The following is a 17,800-nucleotide window of genomic DNA, read 5'->3' as shown; positions in this document are numbered from 1 at the left end:
TTTTTCTGCTTAAAATGCAGCAGTGCGTGCCTTTCTGTGAGTCCTATAGGAGCCTGCAAATGCCTTTTGGTGCTGTAACTTTTGGCCCCGTTTCAGGTGACTGAAGGGGAGCAGATGGCTGTGATCTGGTGGGCTGTGTCCTTGTGTCCGTGCACAGGCTGGGCTCCTGTTGCTGCGGATGTAGCCGTGTTCTCCTGCCTCCATGTCCCGCAGCCAACTGGAACACGTTCGCTTTTCTCTCCCTGTACTGCTGAGCTGCACTTCTGAATTTCCTTGTAACGCGGATGTGTTTTCCAGATGGCTCCCTCTATTTTTTGCTCTTCCACTGTCACAGCAATGGTGACAGCAGCCATGAATTTAAATAACGTTCATCCTTGGAAGAATTGGGTTGTACCTGGAGTAAAGAGGTGTAAGAGCAGCTGGATGAGAGGCAGCCAGCCCTCAGTGACTCCTGAGCCCTCCCAGTTCCACACTGATGTCTCAGTTTGGGCCAAGTCCTACCGATCTGACCGCCTCCAAGTCCGTGTTCCCTGATCCATTACTGCGATGTGTTCTAAGGTAAATGAATACCCAGGGCTTTTGCTTCAGGTGATGCTGAATCTGCTGATTTCTCTCGTTCTGGGGATGGTGGGAACTCAGGGCGAATTCTCACAGCTCCCACCAGAGGGCAAAGCAAACAGAGCTATGGGGGCACCTACTGGGATGGCTGAGGGTTTGTGCAATGTTAATGCTTCATGCAGAACCTCTGCTGTTAGTCCATATCCCCTCCTCCTTTTGTTCTGTATCACTTCTGAAAGATGCTTCTCCATTGAAACGCCGGGTCCTGTGGTTAGGGTGAAGGTTATGGGGTGAGCTGGGAGCCCGAGGTCACCTGCAGAGGGAAGAGGAGGTTTGGGTGCTGCCGCACAGTGCGGGCAATCCTCCAGTCAGCCCCATACTGCTTTGTCCCACACTGCTGTGCATCCCTACAGGTGTCTGTCACCGGTCACCCAAAGCAAAGCCATCCATTGAATGTATTCCATCCAACAGCAGCTGCTGATTGATTTATTTTGACTTTGAATCCAGCCTGTTCTTCTATTGTGAAAAGCTCTTTGGTTCTGCTTTTACCTGCAGGCAGTGTTTGAATGGAGGAAGGTACCGAGGTGTAACCCTGTCTGCTCCTGTCTTTTGTGTGAAGCTCCTGCTCTTCCTGCAGCTGAGCCTCACCTCACTTCATCCAGACTGCAGCACTGATGGTGTGTAAGGACCGGCTGCGATGGGACCTCAATGTGCCTGCAGCATTTTGCTGCTCGGTACCTGTGCTGCGTCCCCGGGTGCTTCGCTGTGTGTTTGGCAAAGTGATTTATTATTTTCTTAATCCTTCCTTGAACTTATGATTTCAGGTCGTGAACCTGCTCTTGTTTTCACTGGAGTCTTCGCATCCTGAGGCGTGCGTTAAAGCTGGAGGCAGATGTCTGCTGCATTCACTGATGCATCTCCGTGAGCTTTTCCCCCCTTGTGTTCCTGTGCTTAGTCTTTGTTCCTGGAGGAGAAGACAATATCAAAGTGAGAGCTGAAATCCCACCTTGAGCCTTTCCCATAGTGGCTGCAGGGATGAACCCTGAGCTATGATGGTGTCACTTCAGGTTGGACTTTGTTAAAAGACACAGGAACCCTGACCTGGCAGTTTGCTCTGTTTTCTTACATCAGACAAGGAATGTGCCGCAAGGACAAGAGGGTGCTGCAGCCCTGCCACCCCACAGGCTTTGTCCTAAAAGGGCCCTTGGCTCTGTGACCAGCAGGGAGGGGAAACGCTCAGACAAGAGCTGAGATAATTTCACTTCCCTTTGCTTTAATGACACAATTTCTCACTTCTCTTCAGCAGAACAGCAGCTGGAAAGGACTGTGGAGGGGAGCTGGGGTCGTGCCAGCATGTGCTGCTGGGTAATGTCATGGGGTGCCTCATCGGTACCTCCTCCTTTGGGTGAATTCAGAGCTCCTGGTCGTGACAGGTTTATACCAAATCTGTGAGTAAATGTGCTGGGGGAGTGCCACAGAGAGCAGATACAGAGCTGAGATCGGTGTGTCCACATCATACAGCCCTATGAGGAAGCGTGGGCAACGTGCAAGCAAAGAGCAAACCGTGGGTGTAAGCAGCTCGCTCACAAGGCCTGCAGCTCCTGCAGAGGTCAGGGAGGAAGGGTCAGCAGCTCTTCCTTCTCACTGCTCCCACAGGTGTGTTGTGAGCAGCTCTGCAGAGCGCCCACACCTCCAGCACTCAGGTCTGCAGTGCTGAGCCCTCGTGCTGACCACTGAGGGAGTATGGGGGAAATGAGGTGGCTTCTGTGGCTCCCTGCTCCCTGTCCCGCTTCCTCCTTGCTTACGTTGATGGAGGTGGGAGGCGGAAGGGCACAGACCGCAGTGCTGGAGCTGCTCCAGGGATGGGTGCGGGAGCCCGGGAAGTGGATGTGGCCAGGCTGCTGACCAGCACCTCGCTTCCCTTCCTGCCCCCGTGCTTCCAGAAATGGCCTTTTGCTTTCTGCTCACACCTATTGCTGCCTTCCCTCTGGGTTAAATGAGGGATCCTCTCTCACAGTCACTCTGGATTGGAGGCCATGTCCTCAGCCTCTGTTTCCCAACCTGAAGGTGTTGTGCTCTCAGCTGCTCACGCTGGCGGCTCACCTGGTTCCCTTTAGGCTGTCATTTGCTCTGCTGGGCTATTTCCTTCCACCTCCCCAAGGTGGCTGCAGTTGAATCAATGAAGACGAATGAGCCAGCAAGGTCCATCCTCCACTCAGAGCAGTCCTCCCTGCAAAGCAATACTCAGCATTATATGCTTCTCCAGATCCACTCTTTGTGTGTTGAGGATGCTGTGGGACTTCCCAGCCCTGGGGTCACCCCCCTGCAGCTCCTGCCCTCAGTCAGTGTCCTTGTGTTGGGGACCAGGGGGCTGTGCAGCTGGTGCTGATGCTGCTGACCTCGAGTAACACCCTGGGAATTTTGCCCCGCTGCGGAGTTTCTGCCATCTGCTCTGGTTCGCTTGAACGCCGAGTGCTTCTCTCTTTTCCTTCTTGATTTTTAGACTTCAAACTTCCTTGAAAATGCAGGAAATGAAACCGCGGGGCCTTTTTTGTGAGTGCTGTGGGAGCACTGAGCCTCCGAACAGAGAAGAAATGAAATTCAGGGTTAAAAGCAAAGAAGAAAAAGCCTCCCAGGCCGTATAGGTCGGCTGCAGGAGTGTGGGGGGCTGCATTGAGCAGATGACCAATGGGTCAGGGTCACCCAGACAGCAGGTGGGCAAGAAGGCCAAGGGCAGTTGTGTGGCCCTCACTGCAAGAAAGACATTGAGGCCCTGGAACATGTTTAGTGGAGGGCAACAAAGCTGGTGAGGGGTCTGGAGCACAGGGCTGATGAGGAGCGGATAAAGGAGCTGGGAATGTTCAGCCTGGAGAAGAGGAGGCTCAGGGGAGACCTTACAGCTCTCTATAACTTCCTGAAGGGAGGTTGTAGTGAGCTGGGGGTTGGCCTCTTCTCTTGTGTAACTGGAGATAGGACCGGAGGGAATGGCTTCAAGCTGTGCCATGGGAGGTTCAGGCTGGAGGTTAGGAAATATTACTGCTCTGAAAGAGTGGTCAGGCAGTGCAATGGGCTGCCCAGGGAGGTGGAGGAGTCACTGATGCTGTGGGTGTTCAAGGAACATTTGGACATTGTGTTGAGCGATGTGGTTTAGTGAGAACTGTTGGTGATGGGTGGATGGTTGGACTGGATGATCTCGTAGGTCTTTTCCAACCTTGGTGATTCTGTGATCTGGGCACAGCGTCAGCCTGGGCTTGGGATGCTGAGAACGACATCGGTCCCTTTCTTCTTCTTCCCCTACAGGAAACGCGCTGAGGTTGAACCCAACCACCGCAAGCAGCCTCAGGCTGGTCCCGCTGCACCCTGGGGCCCTGCCCACAGCCCCCACCCCGTGGTTCCTCCTTGCAGCCGGGGCTGCCTGTGGGTGCACGACCCGGGGTGTGAACGCCTCGCCGCGCTCTCTGCCTCCATGTGACTGCAGTTTCCGTTCGCTTCTTCCGCAAAGCCCATCTTAGCGCTCAGCAGAAAAGCGGGTGGGAGAACACCTCGGTGGTTTGCATCCGGCCCCGGCCCCATAGAACCCCCCCCCAGCACAGTGCAGGGGCTGCAGGCTGCAGGATGAGCTGCTGCAGGCCCCACGCGCTGTCACAGGTGGTGAGTAGCTGCCCCCCAAAAACACGGGAGGATGGAGATGGGAGGCCAAAGCTGGGCAGAAACAAGGCAGCGGTGGGGGAAAAGAAGAGGGGTTTGGGTGCTGCTGCCAAGCTGGAGGCAAAACCTTTGGGGTTCTGGGGAGCTGTGCTATGGTGGGGGCACCACAAGGACCTGACGTGGACGTTGAAGGCTCAGAGGGGTGGTAGCTTTCACCTAGAGAAAGGGGTCTTCCTCCAGTCCCCCCTGGATTTGGTATCAGCTTCCTTCCTTTGGCTGCCCCAATAGACAGACATAACCCAGGAGGTGTCCCCATTTTACCCCCAGCCATGAGGCTCTGGCTCCCCAGGCTGCCAAAAATAACATCCGATCGCTTCTTCAAGCACCAGCTATGAGAAGTCCGAGCCCTCGTTGCTCATTTGCCTGAGCTTCAGCTTTATCCCCAGATGCAAATACTGGCAGCTCCTGACCCACAAAAGAAGCAACAGGGGGCCCTTGTGCTGAAAAGCAGCGCTTCCCCAGTGCTGGGGTTGGAGTGTTGGCACTGGGGAGGAGGCTGTAAGCTCCGGGAGGGCTGTGGTTGTGTGATGTCTGTCCTGTAGAGCAGTGTTGTGTGTGTGCTGCTCTGTCCCTCGCTTTCTCCTGTCCCATGGGGGTCTCTGTGCTGTGGGTGGTAGCTGGGCAGCTTGTGGTGGCTGAGTGCTGCGGGCAGGAAGGTGTGCAAGAGTGACCACTGCTGTGCTGGGTTCCCTGGGATGCTGTTGAGCTGACTGTGCTGCAGCTGCTGACCTCTCTGTGCCCACAGGATTGCTGCTGCTGAGATGGAGGCCCTGCTGCCTGTTTTCTCCCTGCTCCTGGTCCTTCTGGCAGTAGGATGGGGAGATGGGGCGGGCGCAGCGTGGGCAGTGTCTCCTGGTGGTTGCGAGCACGTAAGTCCTCTCTCTTGCAAATCCTTGCCCTTCTGACCCCTTGATTCTCCACTACAAGCCCCAGGCACCTCAGCTTCTCCAAGATTTCCCCTCCCAGCCGCTGGCCTGGCACTGGAGCTAAGGTTTGGAGTGGGACAATGAGGCTTTACCTGAGGAATCATCTCTGTCTCACTTTTATCCCCAGACTTATCATCTCCCCCATCTCATGCCTCGCAGTGAGGTGTTGCATGTCCCCTTCTTGCTGTAGGTGCAGAGCACTGCAGACTGCAGGAGGAAATGGTTGAGCTCTGTCCCTGGGAATCTGCAAGGTGACATTGAAGTGCTGTTGCTGGATGACAACACTATCCGGGTCCTGGGCCGTGCCTCTCTGCTCTCATACCACCAGCTGAAGCATCTCAGCCTGACCAAAAACCGGATGGAGCTCATCAAGCCTGGTGCCTTCCTAGGCAGCCAGGGCCTCCACGCTCTGTCCTTGGCAGACAACCAGCTCTTCACCAACTACTCACTGACAGCAGCTGCTCTTTCTGCCTTGCCAGCCTTAAGAACGCTCGATCTTGCTGGAAACCAGCTCACTGAGGACATGGCGTCTGTTTTGCTCAGCAACCTGTCTTCCTTGGAGTCCTTGTCCATGGCTAGGAATGTCATCATGAGACTGGACTCTTCTATCTTCACCAACCTGACGCAGCTCTTGGAGCTGAACCTGGAGAGGAACTACATCTTTGAGATTGACCGAGCTTTTGAAGGGCTGCAGAGGCTGCAGAGGCTCAACATAGCTTACAACTACATGACGTGCATCGTGGACTTCAACCTGACCCAGCTCCGGGTGCTCAATGTCAGCTACAATATCATCGAGTGGTTTCTGGCCCTGGAAAGCGATGACCTCTTTGAGCTGGAGGTGTTGGACCTGTCCCACAACCAGCTCCTTTTCTTCCCCGTGCTGCCCCGGCAGAGCAAGCTGCACTCCTTGCTGCTGAAGGACAACGAGATGAGCTTTTACCAGCTCCTCCCCAACGGCACGTCCCTGGAGAACGTCACCGTGCAGTTCCTGCTCATCGATGGCAACTCCACCAACGTCACGACGGTCAGGCTGTGGGACGAGGTCTGCTACAGCAACCTCTCCTCCCTGCGCCTCCTGGACATGAGTCAGAACCAGTTCTGGTACCTGCCGGAGGGTTTTCTGGCTAAGATGCCCTCTCTGACCCATCTGAAGCTCAACCAGAACTGCCTGGAGACCTTCCACTTGTCACAGCGGGACCCCCTGGCCATGCTGACGGACCTGGACCTCAGTCAGAACCTGCTGACGGAGCTGTGGGAGGACATGGGCACCGGGCCCACCCTGCCCAGCCTGCAGCAATTCAACCTCAGCACCAACATGCTGCGGGCGCTTCCTGCCGGCATCTTCACTCACACCAAGCACATCACTACAGTTGACCTCAGCTACAACCGCCTCGACCTGTGTCCCCAGCCGGTCATTTTGGGCCAAAGTGCCCCCTGTGTGGACATCAGGGGCCTCACCACCCTGACCCGCCTGTCCTTGGCCGGCTGTGGTCTACGGGCTCTGGGCGGCCACCCCTTCCGAGGGACAGCCCTGACCCATCTGGACCTCTCCGACAACCGGGAGGCTCTGTCGGGGGACCTGGGCTGGCTGCGGGACCTGGCTGCGACGCTGCAGGTGCTGTCCCTCCACAACACCAACCTGTCCTCCACCACCTCGGTGGATTTCTCTGCCTTCCAGAGCCTGGTGGGCCTGGACCTGTCGGGGAACACCCTGACCGCCCTCCCCGCCTCGCTGGGCGCGTTGAAGCTGCTCAGCCTCGACCTGCGGGACAACTGCCTGACGGCTCTACCTGCGGACATGGCCTGGAGGCCACTGGGGAGGAGCCTGCAGGAGCTCTACCTCAGCCGTAACCCCTACAACTGCTGCACGCTGGGCTGGTGGCAGGACCTGCATGGCGTGGAGCAGCTGCGTGTCCCTGATGGGCGCGAGGTGACCTGCAACTACGACTCACAGCAGCTCAATGCTTGGGTGCTGCCTGAGCCCGTCCTGCGGGACTGCCAATGGAGGACGGCCGACATGGCCCTGCTCTTCCTGGTGCTCGCCCTGCCCACCTGCCTGACGCTGCTGGTGGCCTTCACTGTGCTCTTCCTCATGCTGAAGCCAAAACTGCTGAAAATGGTGAAGAGGAGGTGCGGGGTGTCCAGCCCGTACTGATGGCTGAGGAGGAGGAAGGGCCCTATGGGGAGTGGAGGGGAGCGTGCAGGTGGGGGGATTGAGAACTTGCATCCATCTGGTGGCCCATTGCTGGTGTTTTGGGCTGCCTGGTGCTTGCTTTTATTTATTCACACCGCTGTGGTCACCCTCCATATGTGACCACAGGGACATGCCCAGAGGCCAACACGAAACCGGCGCAGGTGTGAACTTCCATGGTGAACGTTTCACATCTGCGTGTTTTGGAGGGCGAGGGCTGCAATCCACACGTGGAAAGGTAAAGTGGAAGAGGGGCAGATCTATTTGGATCTGTCAGTGAAGCTTCAGCCTTAGGGTAAACCACTAAGAACAGAAGGACTGGGATGCTGACCCCGTCCCACACTGCACTGGTGGTGGCACCACTGCTGGCAGTGCCCGCTGTGCCAGTGAGACAGAACCTCAGACCTCAGGGATGTACAACAACTGGCTGAAAGACACAAGAATAAATTATATTTCTGGTAATGGTGTTTTATCTGTTTATCTCTCCTGGTTACCACATGCTTTGTGGTCAGTGGGGTGAGCTCTGAGCATGGAGCTGCAGAAACAGAACCAGGCACAGCTGTGGAAAGATCTGGAGAAGGCCATCACATCCACCCTTGCATGTGGCCATTTTTTGGCCCTATTTCAGATAGAAATAGCCAAAAGCCATCTACTATCTACACAGGTGCCCGATGGGGGGATCATTCAGACTATTTCAGCCACTCTTCTGCTTGTGAGCATCCCCTAAGTACTTCCAAAACTGACTTGTTTTTGAAATGCTCAGGTTTTTTAATAAAGGATTTAACCTGTGCAACCTGAAATGGCAAACGTGGCCTCTACTGAGGGAAGGTGAGAGTGATATCCTCAATGAGACACTAATGTATCCAAACGTATATTTCACATTCCAACCAAGGTGGTGATAAACGCCACAGGCACCCAATAAAATGTATTATTGCTTCCAAGATGTAAATACTTAACATTTCATTTTCAGATAAAGCTGAAATCACAGGAAAACATGGTGAGGTTTTCAGCCAGATGGAAACAAAGGAAAGATAAATTAGTTAAGTTGGGGCACTCATACGTTGGAAATGAGTAAAACAGCCACCAAGTTCAGCTGTCTCGTTTCTGCTTTCTCAGTTCAGCTCCTTACACTGCATATAAACCTGAAACTGCTGGAATATCTTAGGCCTCAGATTCTCTGTGGCCAATTTCAAGCCACACAAACAGGAGATGCTGCAGTGGAGGGAGCAGGATGGCACTGTTCTCTCCTAGGAATATGGGATCTGTTTCTGCCCATCCAGCTCCTCTCGGTCTGCAATCAGACTTCTTCACACGACTCCCCATCCCACCCACAGGACTCCAGCTGCTCATCCTGGGGAAACTCCACCTCGATGTCATAGACAAAGTCCGGGTCGTCCTTTTTCTTCCTGTTCTTTTCGAAGAGCTCGTCCATGATGCGTTTCCTTTTGGCTAACTCCTCATCGTCCAGTTTGTTCATGTCCTCCTCGGGGTCAATGTTCTGCTCCTGCTCAATCTTCCCCAGGCTCTCAGCCAGGCTCTCTCCCCTTAGGTGGCCTCTCAGCAGAACGTGCAGCTTCTTTAGCTGACACAGCGACACTCTTTCCAGGTAGGCTTTGTGCCGAGGGTTATTCTTCAGCTGCTCAGCAGCGACGCCGCAATCTAAACACAAAACCACCGTGAGGAGTTACAAGGGGCAGGCGGATCTCTTTAAGTAGAGATATGGAGTTGAGATTGAGAGGAACCGGGGGAGAAACAACACACCTGAGGACTGGGAGAAGTTCCTGACGGGGATGATGCGCCGCCGGGTCTTGTCGTTGTCCCTGTAGATGAGGATGACGGATGGCGGCTGGAAGCGGACGCCGCACTGCAGCGCCGTGCAGCTCATCCTCCTTCGGGCTGCCCGCTCCAAGTGCCTGAGGAACGCGACGCAAAATGGCCGCCCGAACCATCCGAGTGAATCGGGCAGCGCCGCGGGCAGCCCCGGCCGTGAGGTGAGGCGGGGGTTCCAAGATGGCGGCCGTGCGGTGGCGGTGGGCGTTAAGCGCGTTGCTCTGTGCCTTCCGTAAGTATAACGCCGTCCGTACCGTCAGCAGCCGCGCTGTGCTCCCGGTGCCGCTGCTCACTCGGTCTGTGCCGTTTCAGACGCTCAGGCCGCCTGCGTGAGGAGCGCCGTGTCTCAGGAGCTGCTGAAGGAGGGATTGCACAGGTGAGGCCGGGTTTGCCTTCACACGGAGTCATAGAACGGGCTGGGTTGAAAAGTACCACAGTGATCATCAGTTCCGAGCCCTGCTGTGTGCGGGGTCACCACCACCAGACCGGGCTGCACAGAGCCACATCCAGCCTGGGAGCCATCGTTTCATAGACATCTTAAACTGCGTTTCACTGCTTTCCACTCTGTTGAAAGTTTCCCTCTGACAATTCTGGATTTAGTAGCTGTAAGAAAGGTAGATATCCGTGAGAACTCAAGTTTAAAGTCAGTATGCCTAAACAGGATCTTACTGAATGTATCAGTTGTCGTAATGAACTGTATTGGAACAAAGTGGCATGGTTCCAAATGTATAGGCATTTTCTGGTGATGTTGATTCTCAATGTTTTAGCTAAAATTGGAATATAGGTTGGTTTAGGAAATAAATGAGCATCATAAGGATCTGTTTTCATATCTTTCAAAGACATTAAAGAAGCATAGAACCTTTTTACAATTATTATTAAGTTGTCTTGGACAAAATTAGTTCTGGAAGCCCCTTATTTCTGAGGTTCAGATATGTGAGTAGTTGGAAAATGTACTGTAGACAACAATCATCAACACAGATGTAGATAATTTCTATTTGCTTCTTAATTATTTCTTTCAAGCTGAGTGATGGATCAAAAGTACTTTTTTATAGTGAGTATACTGTTGTAATAGCGTACCACAGCAGGATCGTATCAGTTATAGGTCCTTCACTGTTCTGCCTGTCTCCTGGGAAACTTAATGTGACCTGATATAGGTGTTCCTACTCTGGCAGGAGGATTGGACTAGATGATCTTTCAAGGTCCCTTCCAATCCCTGACATTCTGTGATTCTTTTCACATGCAGTGCGTGTGTCTGTGATTCTTTTCTCACGTATTTGGGATCTGTTGCTTGTTCTGTGTGGGCTGCAGTCGCACTGTGCTTTCTGGGGTTGTCAGCAGCACAGAGCAGCTGGTAAAGCCGAGCTTCACTCTTGGGACGTGCTACACCCATCTCTGAGCATTTGACAGTTTGACACTTGGAGGTTTTTCTGCTGTCTCTCAACACGCAGGTGTCAGCATTGTGCCCCCATGGTTTGCTTTAAGGGAGCTGCTGGTGAAGGCGGAGCTGGGCGGCTCGGGGCAATGGACAGAAGGATGCACGGTGGCTGCTAGGACTCAGCTGCCAGCAGGAGTGTACGTGGATCCCGATGAGCTGGCATCACTGCAGCAGCACAACGTAACCAAGGTAAGGAGGCAGGAGCTCAGCCATGGGGGGCTTCTCACATAAAGGCTGAGCCTGCATTTGGCCAGCGGTGTTGCTCAGAGACGTTGTGTCTCTGTAGGTTGTGTGCATGCGGTAGGGAACAACCCTCAAACTATACACAGGCATATTGATGTCTTGGGTGACAGCAAGTACTTGACAGGAGAGTGGTTAGGCCCTGGAACAGGCTGCCCAGGGAGGTTGTGGATGCCCCGTCCTTGGAGGTGTTCAAGACCAGGTTGAACGGAGCCCTGGGCAACCTGATCTAGTAAATGTGTATGTTTGGTGGCCCTGCCAGGCAGGGGGTTGGAACTACATGATCCTTGAGGTCCCTTCCAACCCGGGTCATTCTGTGATTCTGTGTCATCTTCACTCATTAGAGGGGTTTATTTGTCTTCTGAGCTTTTACAGATGTCTGCTGTGGAGATCTAAAGTGAGCTCACAGGAAACCCTCCCCATACATGCAGAATAAACTCCAACACTAGACTTAATCTGGTACCCTAAAGGGCATTGTGTCAGTGCAGGGGTTGCAGTTGTCCCTTCTGATGCTGCAGCAGATTACAGCAGCAGACTGTGACCTCCTGTATCCTCCTTCTGTGTTGATTCCAGTAGCAGCCCTATCTGTTCCTTTATTCCCTTGCAGGCTGTGCTAATTCCTGACGTCGTTGATGTGGAGGCTCCTGAATACTCAGCTCCAGCCCTTACTGTTGTGCTGTACCTCCAGCCCGACCCTCGCTGTGGGCACTGTTTCAGAGCAGCATTGCCTGTGCATGGGCGGTACCACCGGCCAGCAGGAAACAGTGAGGATGCATTGGTTGCTCTGAAGAGTCCAGAAATACTGGTCTGCTGCTGTGACGGTGAGCTGCTGGTTTGTTAAAGGCCAGCTACTGGGACCCTGTGTTCTCACAGTATTTCCCGTGACAGCTGAAGCCACACAGGGTGCGTTTAACATTATTCACTGTCAGGTACTTGGTCAGATGTTTAATCAAAGTCTTCCAAGTGGTTTCCAAGCCTTCCTTCTTGCATTTGAATGGGGTAGAAAAGGGAGAAGGCGTGTTTCATGATGGTTGTAGCTCTTAGATCTTCTGAAACAAGAACCCGGTATCCACTGACAATGAGTATCATATGTGAACTATTATATCCTCCATTTTCCCCCCAGATTGTATTTGCTTTAATGAAATCATTCTTGCTAGCTCCCAAGTCAAATGTGCTTGTGAGTTTCAGCTTCTTAATCTTCATTTGGGTGTTATTTGAGCAATGATTTTCTGGGATAAACCTACTTGGTTAGAGGAAGGGAGCATGGAATCTTTTCATTCTTTTTTTCTTCTGCCGTATTTAATACTGGTGAATAGGAAACGTTTATTATTGATATCAAAGCACTTAGGGTATCGGAGGGAAATTCTTGTGTGTGACAGCGGGAGGTCAATAGGAAGACATGGAAGAGTGACTCCTGTGGTTTTGGGGAATCTAGAAGTTGTAAGCTCATAGTTAAGGGATCTGCAGGTCAACCATGGATTCTTTGTCCCATTGAAGACAGCCCATGGGTGAGATTCATCCCTCTACCATACCTGTCTTCCATAGAGCATCTGTCTCCAGATTGCTGGCAGCCTGCTGACGTGGAAGCTCCCTGTCCAGGGAATAAGAACCGACTCTGTCAGTGGTACAGAGCAACGCACCAACCTGTGAGTTCCTATTTCAGAAGGAAGTTCTGGCTTCTTGCTTAACAAACATTGCCTTTTTCTGAGATAAGCAGCTTCCAGATCACAGACCTACCTGATAAAAGCCTCATTGTGTGACTTCTTATAGAGGCAGTTGAGTTGGAATCCTAGAATTGACAGTGCTGTAATTGGCACGACTTGAATTAAGAAAGGCCCCTGCAGTGTAGCTGGCTCTCTGCAAGGGCAGTAAATTGAAAGGCTGTGTCCCATCTCAGCTTTCTTTTGGGATTCAAGATCAAGCCTTAGCAAAGGGCAAGTTAAATAGCAGCCTAGTTACCCATCCCCTGAATTGCAGCTAAAAAAACAACAAAAGCTGGTTAAGTGTGTATAACCAATTTACTTTTCCTTGTAGGAGAGTGAAGAACTGATTCTGCGGGTCCCGGTGGGGCTCACACAACACAGTGTCTTAGTGTGTGTCGTGACTCTTCTTGCCACCGTGCTCTGTTCCAGCTTGATTCTCACTGCTGTTTGCAGATATGGAGACTTCTCTCTGGTGACCTGCTTGGAATAAAGACGTGCAAAATGACTGAGCTCCAGATGTTACTGTTATTCACATCTTGGCAATGCATGAGGGTGCCCTCATGGACTGTAGTACAAAGGCAGCAGCAGTCAGGAGCAGAATCTGACTCCTATTCCTTACCCTAAACCTCAGCCTGGTCTAGCTTTGGGCTTTGGCTGGTGCTTCTCCTCACAGAGGTGTTTGTATTTCTTGAATTTAAATGAACAGACTTGACAAGTGGGTGTTAATGGTATGAAAAACATCCTTCAAGCTCGTTTATGCTGCCCAGATGGGTTATGTGTGGATTTGGGAAGAGACATTCTTTGCTTACTTGTCACAGTAGAAGGCTTAAAAACCAATGGGTACAGCCCTGTAGTAACTGGGGGGGGGGATTAGTTTCTCTTGCTTTGAACCGAAGGATTTGAGAGCTTAGAAAATCTGAAGGGAATTTCACCCTATATCTGAAGCTGAAATAACCCTTGGAAGATGAAAGCTGGTGAAAAGATACAAACTAGAAGCAAATATTTAGAAGGCTCGAATTCAGCCCTCAGAGCGGTTGATAAATACAAGGAAATATGGAGAGGAAATTACTTAATGGAAAAACTGAGTTGCTCTAGATGAACAGTCGCTGTTTCCAGTCGTCAGTAGGTGGCACTGTGACCTTACAGCAGCTCAGGGGCTGCTGATGGACAAAATGCCCTTCCTTATAAGCTCAGTTAGATAAAAGCGGCTGGTTTTCAAAGTCCATCTTCCTTCCTAGGCAGCCAGGACTGTTCCCCAGCAGAATGAGCCTTTCATGGCTGTCCAGCTGTAGCTTCATGATCCCCTGGGCATCCTTTGCTTCTGGCATTCAATAGAGCTCGTCTTGTGACTGTGCCCACCACAGGTTGGCAACTGCTGTGACAGAGGGCTCTTGTTTTCCCCCGGCTGTGCTGAATGCTGCTGGCTGCTTCATCCACTACCTCAGCGGCGCCATCTGTGTGGTGGAAGGGGGCTCTTTAACCCCATGGTGTGACGGCGTTGCTCCCACTGAGGGCAGTATCCGCCGTTCCTGGGCCTCTTTCCCGCCCGTGGCAGCGCTTCCCGTGGTTCCCCGCTCTGCCGGGTGCTGCCGGGACCCGTAGTCCCGGTGGCGGCGCCCCGCCCTCCCGGGCTGTGGCCACGCGCGGCGGTTCCGCTTCCCCCTCCGGCTCCTGCCGCCGCCGCCTCGGTGGGTGCCGCCGCCGCCATTGCAGAGGCGCCGTGTGGCGGCCGCGCCCCAGCTGCCCCGTTCGGCCCGTCCCGGAGGCGGCCGGCGCCGCCCCAGCCCCGGTGAGTGCGCGGTCGCGGCCCGCTCCCACCTGCCGCCCTTTGTGGGCCCTCCCGGCCGGGCCTGCGGCGGGGCGGCGGCCGGGCGGCGCCTGGCGGGGCGGCCCCGAGGGTACGGAGCTGTGGGGGGGGGCGGGGGGAGCGGGGACGGGCGGGACGGGCCGAGCAGCCTCGGGGCCGGGAGGGGGAACGGCGGGCGGCCGAGACACCGAGAGTCGGCCCGGGGTGGTGCGGGAAGGCGGCGGGATGCGATGAGATCGTGCCGTGGGATCGTGCCGTGAGCCCTTAGCCCGGGCGGCCATCGAAAACGGGAAGCGATCCGATGTGTGCTTCCTTTCTGGTGCGGATGGAGGTGGCCCAGCGCTGCGGGGTGAGGGCTCCGCGTGTGGGCTGCTGTGACGGGCTGGGAAACTGAAAGAGAACACAGGAGCTAAAAACGCGAAGCCTTTGTGAGCTTTCAAGCGCTCACATCGACACACCTGAGGAAAAAACTCAGCGAGAAACGTTTTAGAGGAAGAAAGAGCTTTGATGTGGAGCTCGGTGCTGCTGTGCGTGAAGCCCGGACCTAAGAAGTGCTGGGTTAACATCCTCTGTGTGTGTGGAAGTGTGGCGATTAAAAACGTTGGGCTACGAAATGGACAAGGAAAGAAACGTCCGTGAGCTTCAGGCTGAGGGCTTTGAAGTGTTGGTAGCACAGTGAGGTGGGGGCAGGAGCCTCACGCTGCTCCGGGTTGGGCTCAGTGCTGACCCAGTGCTCAGCCCATGGGGGGTTTGCTGCTCTGACACCGGCTGCTGTGTCCTCAGGGCTGGTGCTGCAGTGTGTGGGGGAATGCTTTGACCATGTATGGCGGGTCTCATCTTGGGCATCTTTTAAAATGTGGCCCTTTAAAACCACCATTGTGCTTATTTCATTGGAGCCTTTCAGTTAGGTTTAAAAGAGAAAAATCTTCAAGCCCGTTTGGTTTCTAACTGATCCTAGGAGAAGTGGTAAGGGTATCCATGCTTCTGTTCTGTCTTTGTGCTGATAGGAGAGCTGCAGGGATTGGGAAGAAGGTCAAAGTGTTTTATTACCAAGACTCCTCCTGCTTTAGCGTTCCTGTATCAGTCTTGTACGTTTCACCTTTAATCTGTTTTCTGCGTTAGGAGGTTTCTGAGGCGCTAAGAGCTCCGTGAGACTTCTGTGCCAGCGTTTCCTGCAGAGCTCCCCTTACTGACGTGCCTGTGTAGCCACAACAGAGCAAAAGTTACTTTGTTTTGAAAACAGGGTTCTCAGGGAGATGCTGCTTGAACTGGCTGGGCCTGGTGGTAAACGTGAGCAGCATTAAGGCTCTGGGGGCCGGCATGTGGGATATAGGAGGGAAGCTCTAAAGGTGAGTTGACTTTGCGAGGTTTTGGGGGTAGAAGGTAGTGATGGAGAGCTTCTACAGGTGATGTTTTATATGATCAGCTGAGCACCTGCACACCAGGCTGGGTCTCAGAAAGGATGAAGTCCTCTTCATGCAGCTCCTGGCCCAGGGCTGGATTGATTCTGCATCCCAGCAAGGTCAGCCTGGGGGGAAACAGCTTTTCCTGCGAGGAAGCGTGGTTTCATGTCAATTCATGCTGTGGTCTAATGGGAAATCAGGTGCTTTATTTCTTGCATTCCGATTGACTAGTGGACAACTGCTGCTTAGAACGTGTTTTTTGATGAACACACCTTACCAGGGGTGTGTAGTGTTACTCCTAGTGAGCATGGAGAGCTTTATGTAATAGATAAGGTCACTGTTTCCTATAAGATGTAAGGGCAGCATCGGTGTTGGTGTGGTGACTGAGGATGGTAAATAGAGCAGTTGTGTTTAAGTTTATTCACAAGCATCAGTCGATGTTAAGCTCTGAAGGAGGGCATGTCTCCTGCACCTGTGGGATTGGGTGAAGGTGATGTGTTCCCTTGGAAGGTTTCTGGAAGCTCAGATATCAAAAAGCCCAGTTATTGTTCAGTCCATAATCATTAGGGCTCATCTGCTGTAGCTGGCCAGTATGGGAACTGGTAGCCCTGTCTTCATGGCAAGCTGGTCCAAAGCAGTGTGTGTGAACCAGCAGCAGGACAGCAGGCAGGTGGATTAAGGGCTGGGGATGCACTGGCAAGTCTTTCCAATTCAGCTTCTACCTTTTTTCCTTGCTGCTTGTTTTGGTGCTGGTGCCAGGTATTTGTTTGACTCATCGTGTGCTCCCAGGAGTTTACAACTGTCAGCGTACAAAGACTTTCCATAGCTTCTTTCATGAGTAAAGTCAAAGCTTTGCCCCGTCCTGTGAGGTTTGTTTTGGAAATAAATGTGACGCTTTCTACTCTTAACTTATGCTCACTGTTCATTTACAGTCTTTGCAGAAGTGCTTTTATCGACAGGGTTATCTTCCAAACAAGAGAGAGAAAAGACTGTTTCTGGCAGATGCTTTCTAAGTGACTTTACTGTGGAAGCTCTTGCTTCCTGGAGAGGTTTCGGATAGGGAAGGAGCCTGGATGAATGGGAACGAGAGTATCTTTCCTCTAAGCCCATCTCCTGCAAAATGCCATCCTCTCGTCTGAGAGTTTGGGTCTCACTTATGCTGAAGTCAGACCGAAGTTGGCCAGGCAGTGGTTTGCTGGAAGGGACTGAGCTGAAAGTCTTCTGTTATCTGCTCGTTTAAAAGAAAACACAAGAAAACCAATTAATGAACTCATTCTGGAATTTTAGCAGTATTGGTGAACATCTACCTGTATTGATGGCATGGAGCTGCCCAGTGGCTGCAAGACCAGCCTGCAGCCTCCACTTCTCACTGAGGATGCTGGAGGAGGAGAAGAGCGAGCACAGTCAGTCAGTCGTCTGTAAGAAATCCCAACTATGTGTCTGTAAGCTTTTAAGCTGATTCACACACAAACAAGGCAGCTTTCCCACTACGGTACTGCCATGCTGTGAGTGTGCAGAGATGCTGCTTAGCTCAGTCACAGTGGCACAGAAGAGGTTTGTTTGTTCTTTTAGTTCAGCAGCTCACGTGGTTTTGGAATAGAGAACATAGCAGTAGGGTTAGCTGTCAGACCGGGCAGCCTTGTAACCTTTGCATCTGAGTTTAGCCTTATTCCAAACCTGACATCCGAAATGATTCAGGATGGCTTTTGCACTGTTTGTTGCTTTTGGGCTAACGCTGATTGCAGTTGATGAAATACTGATGTATTATTCTGGTGTTTGGGATTTTTACTAGACCGTTCACTCCACATGCTGTGACTGATTTAGGTGAGGAATGTGCAAATGTAATGGTGATTTCATACCTAGGTCAGTATGGGAAGCAGCTGTTTGGGTTGGAAGGAGGAAGGAGAGGGCCTTGATTTCTGCTTGCCCCAGAAGAACTGTTCCTCCCCCCTCCTGCAGGCTGCTCTGTCACTTCCCTCATTGCATCAGGGAACTAGAT

General features: G+C 52.8%; 4 protein-coding genes across 9 annotated transcripts in view; 3 read left to right on the top strand and 1 right to left on the bottom strand.

Moving 5' to 3' along the window:
• The first annotated feature begins 297 nt into the window (after nucleotides 1-297).
• NRROS (negative regulator of reactive oxygen species) lies at nucleotides 298-7,845 on the top strand. Of its 2 annotated transcripts, XM_085512717.1 has the most exons (6): nucleotides 298-558; nucleotides 1,114-1,235; nucleotides 1,383-2,006; nucleotides 3,859-4,209; nucleotides 5,012-5,135; nucleotides 5,383-7,845. In XM_085512717.1, exons 5-6 carry the CDS (start codon nucleotides 5,028-5,030, stop codon nucleotides 7,345-7,347), a joined length of 2,073 nt encoding a protein of 690 aa, XP_085368843.1. In that variant the 5' UTR covers nucleotides 298-558; nucleotides 1,114-1,235; nucleotides 1,383-2,006; nucleotides 3,859-4,209; nucleotides 5,012-5,027; the 3' UTR covers nucleotides 7,348-7,845. The 2 variants fall into 2 exon arrangements, with proteins under 2 accessions (XP_085368843.1, XP_085368842.1); XM_085512716.1 differs by having other exon boundaries at nucleotides 1,383-4,209.
• Nucleotides 7,846-8,241: 396 nt separating this feature from the next.
• On the bottom strand, nucleotides 8,242-9,290 carry CEP19 (centrosomal protein 19). The gene is made up of 2 exons (XM_015871123.3): nucleotides 9,145-9,290; nucleotides 8,242-9,042 (listed from the first exon to the last, which is right to left on the bottom strand). The coding sequence occupies exons 1-2, from the start codon at nucleotides 9,266-9,268 to the stop codon at nucleotides 8,681-8,683; spliced, it is 486 nt and encodes a 161-aa protein (XP_015726609.2). The 5' UTR covers nucleotides 9,269-9,290; the 3' UTR covers nucleotides 8,242-8,680.
• An 81-nt stretch (nucleotides 9,291-9,371) lies between these two features.
• PIGX (phosphatidylinositol glycan anchor biosynthesis class X) lies at nucleotides 9,372-13,096 on the top strand. 3 transcript variants are annotated; one of them, XR_014933163.1, is made up of 6 exons: nucleotides 9,372-9,445; nucleotides 9,526-9,589; nucleotides 10,696-10,837; nucleotides 11,496-11,731; nucleotides 12,434-12,534; nucleotides 12,923-13,096. XR_014933163.1 is itself a non-coding variant. In XM_015871121.3 (6 exons), exons 1-6 carry the CDS (start codon nucleotides 9,394-9,396, stop codon nucleotides 13,079-13,081), a joined length of 732 nt encoding a protein of 243 aa, XP_015726607.2. In that variant the 5' UTR covers nucleotides 9,372-9,393; the 3' UTR covers nucleotides 13,082-13,096. The 3 variants fall into 3 exon arrangements, 1 of the variants encoding a protein (XP_015726607.2); XM_015871121.3 differs by having other exon boundaries at nucleotides 11,496-11,709; XR_014933164.1 differs by lacking the exon at nucleotides 12,923-13,096 and having other exon boundaries at nucleotides 11,496-11,791.
• Nucleotides 13,097-14,240: 1,144 nt separating this feature from the next.
• Nucleotides 14,241-17,800, top strand: part of PAK2 (p21 (RAC1) activated kinase 2) — a 34,411-nt gene continuing 30,851 nt past the window's right edge. For 2 of the 3 annotated variants that reach the window (XM_085512740.1, XM_015871109.3), the window contains exon 1: nucleotides 14,241-14,380. The gene's annotated coding sequence lies outside the window, so the exon portion shown is untranslated. Of the gene's footprint in view, nucleotides 14,381-14,607; nucleotides 14,748-17,800 lie in introns of those variants that run through there. The other variant, XM_015871111.3, reaches the window with a different exon arrangement.

This window comes from Coturnix japonica, chromosome 12 (genome assembly GCF_054131305.1).
Source record: "Coturnix japonica strain WE chromosome 12, WE-NBRP24, whole genome shotgun sequence".
Classification (NCBI taxonomy): Eukaryota; Metazoa; Chordata; class Aves; order Galliformes; family Phasianidae; genus Coturnix; species Coturnix japonica.
Note: the sequence above shows the minus strand (reverse complement) of the source record. Positions and strands in the feature narration are given on the sequence as shown.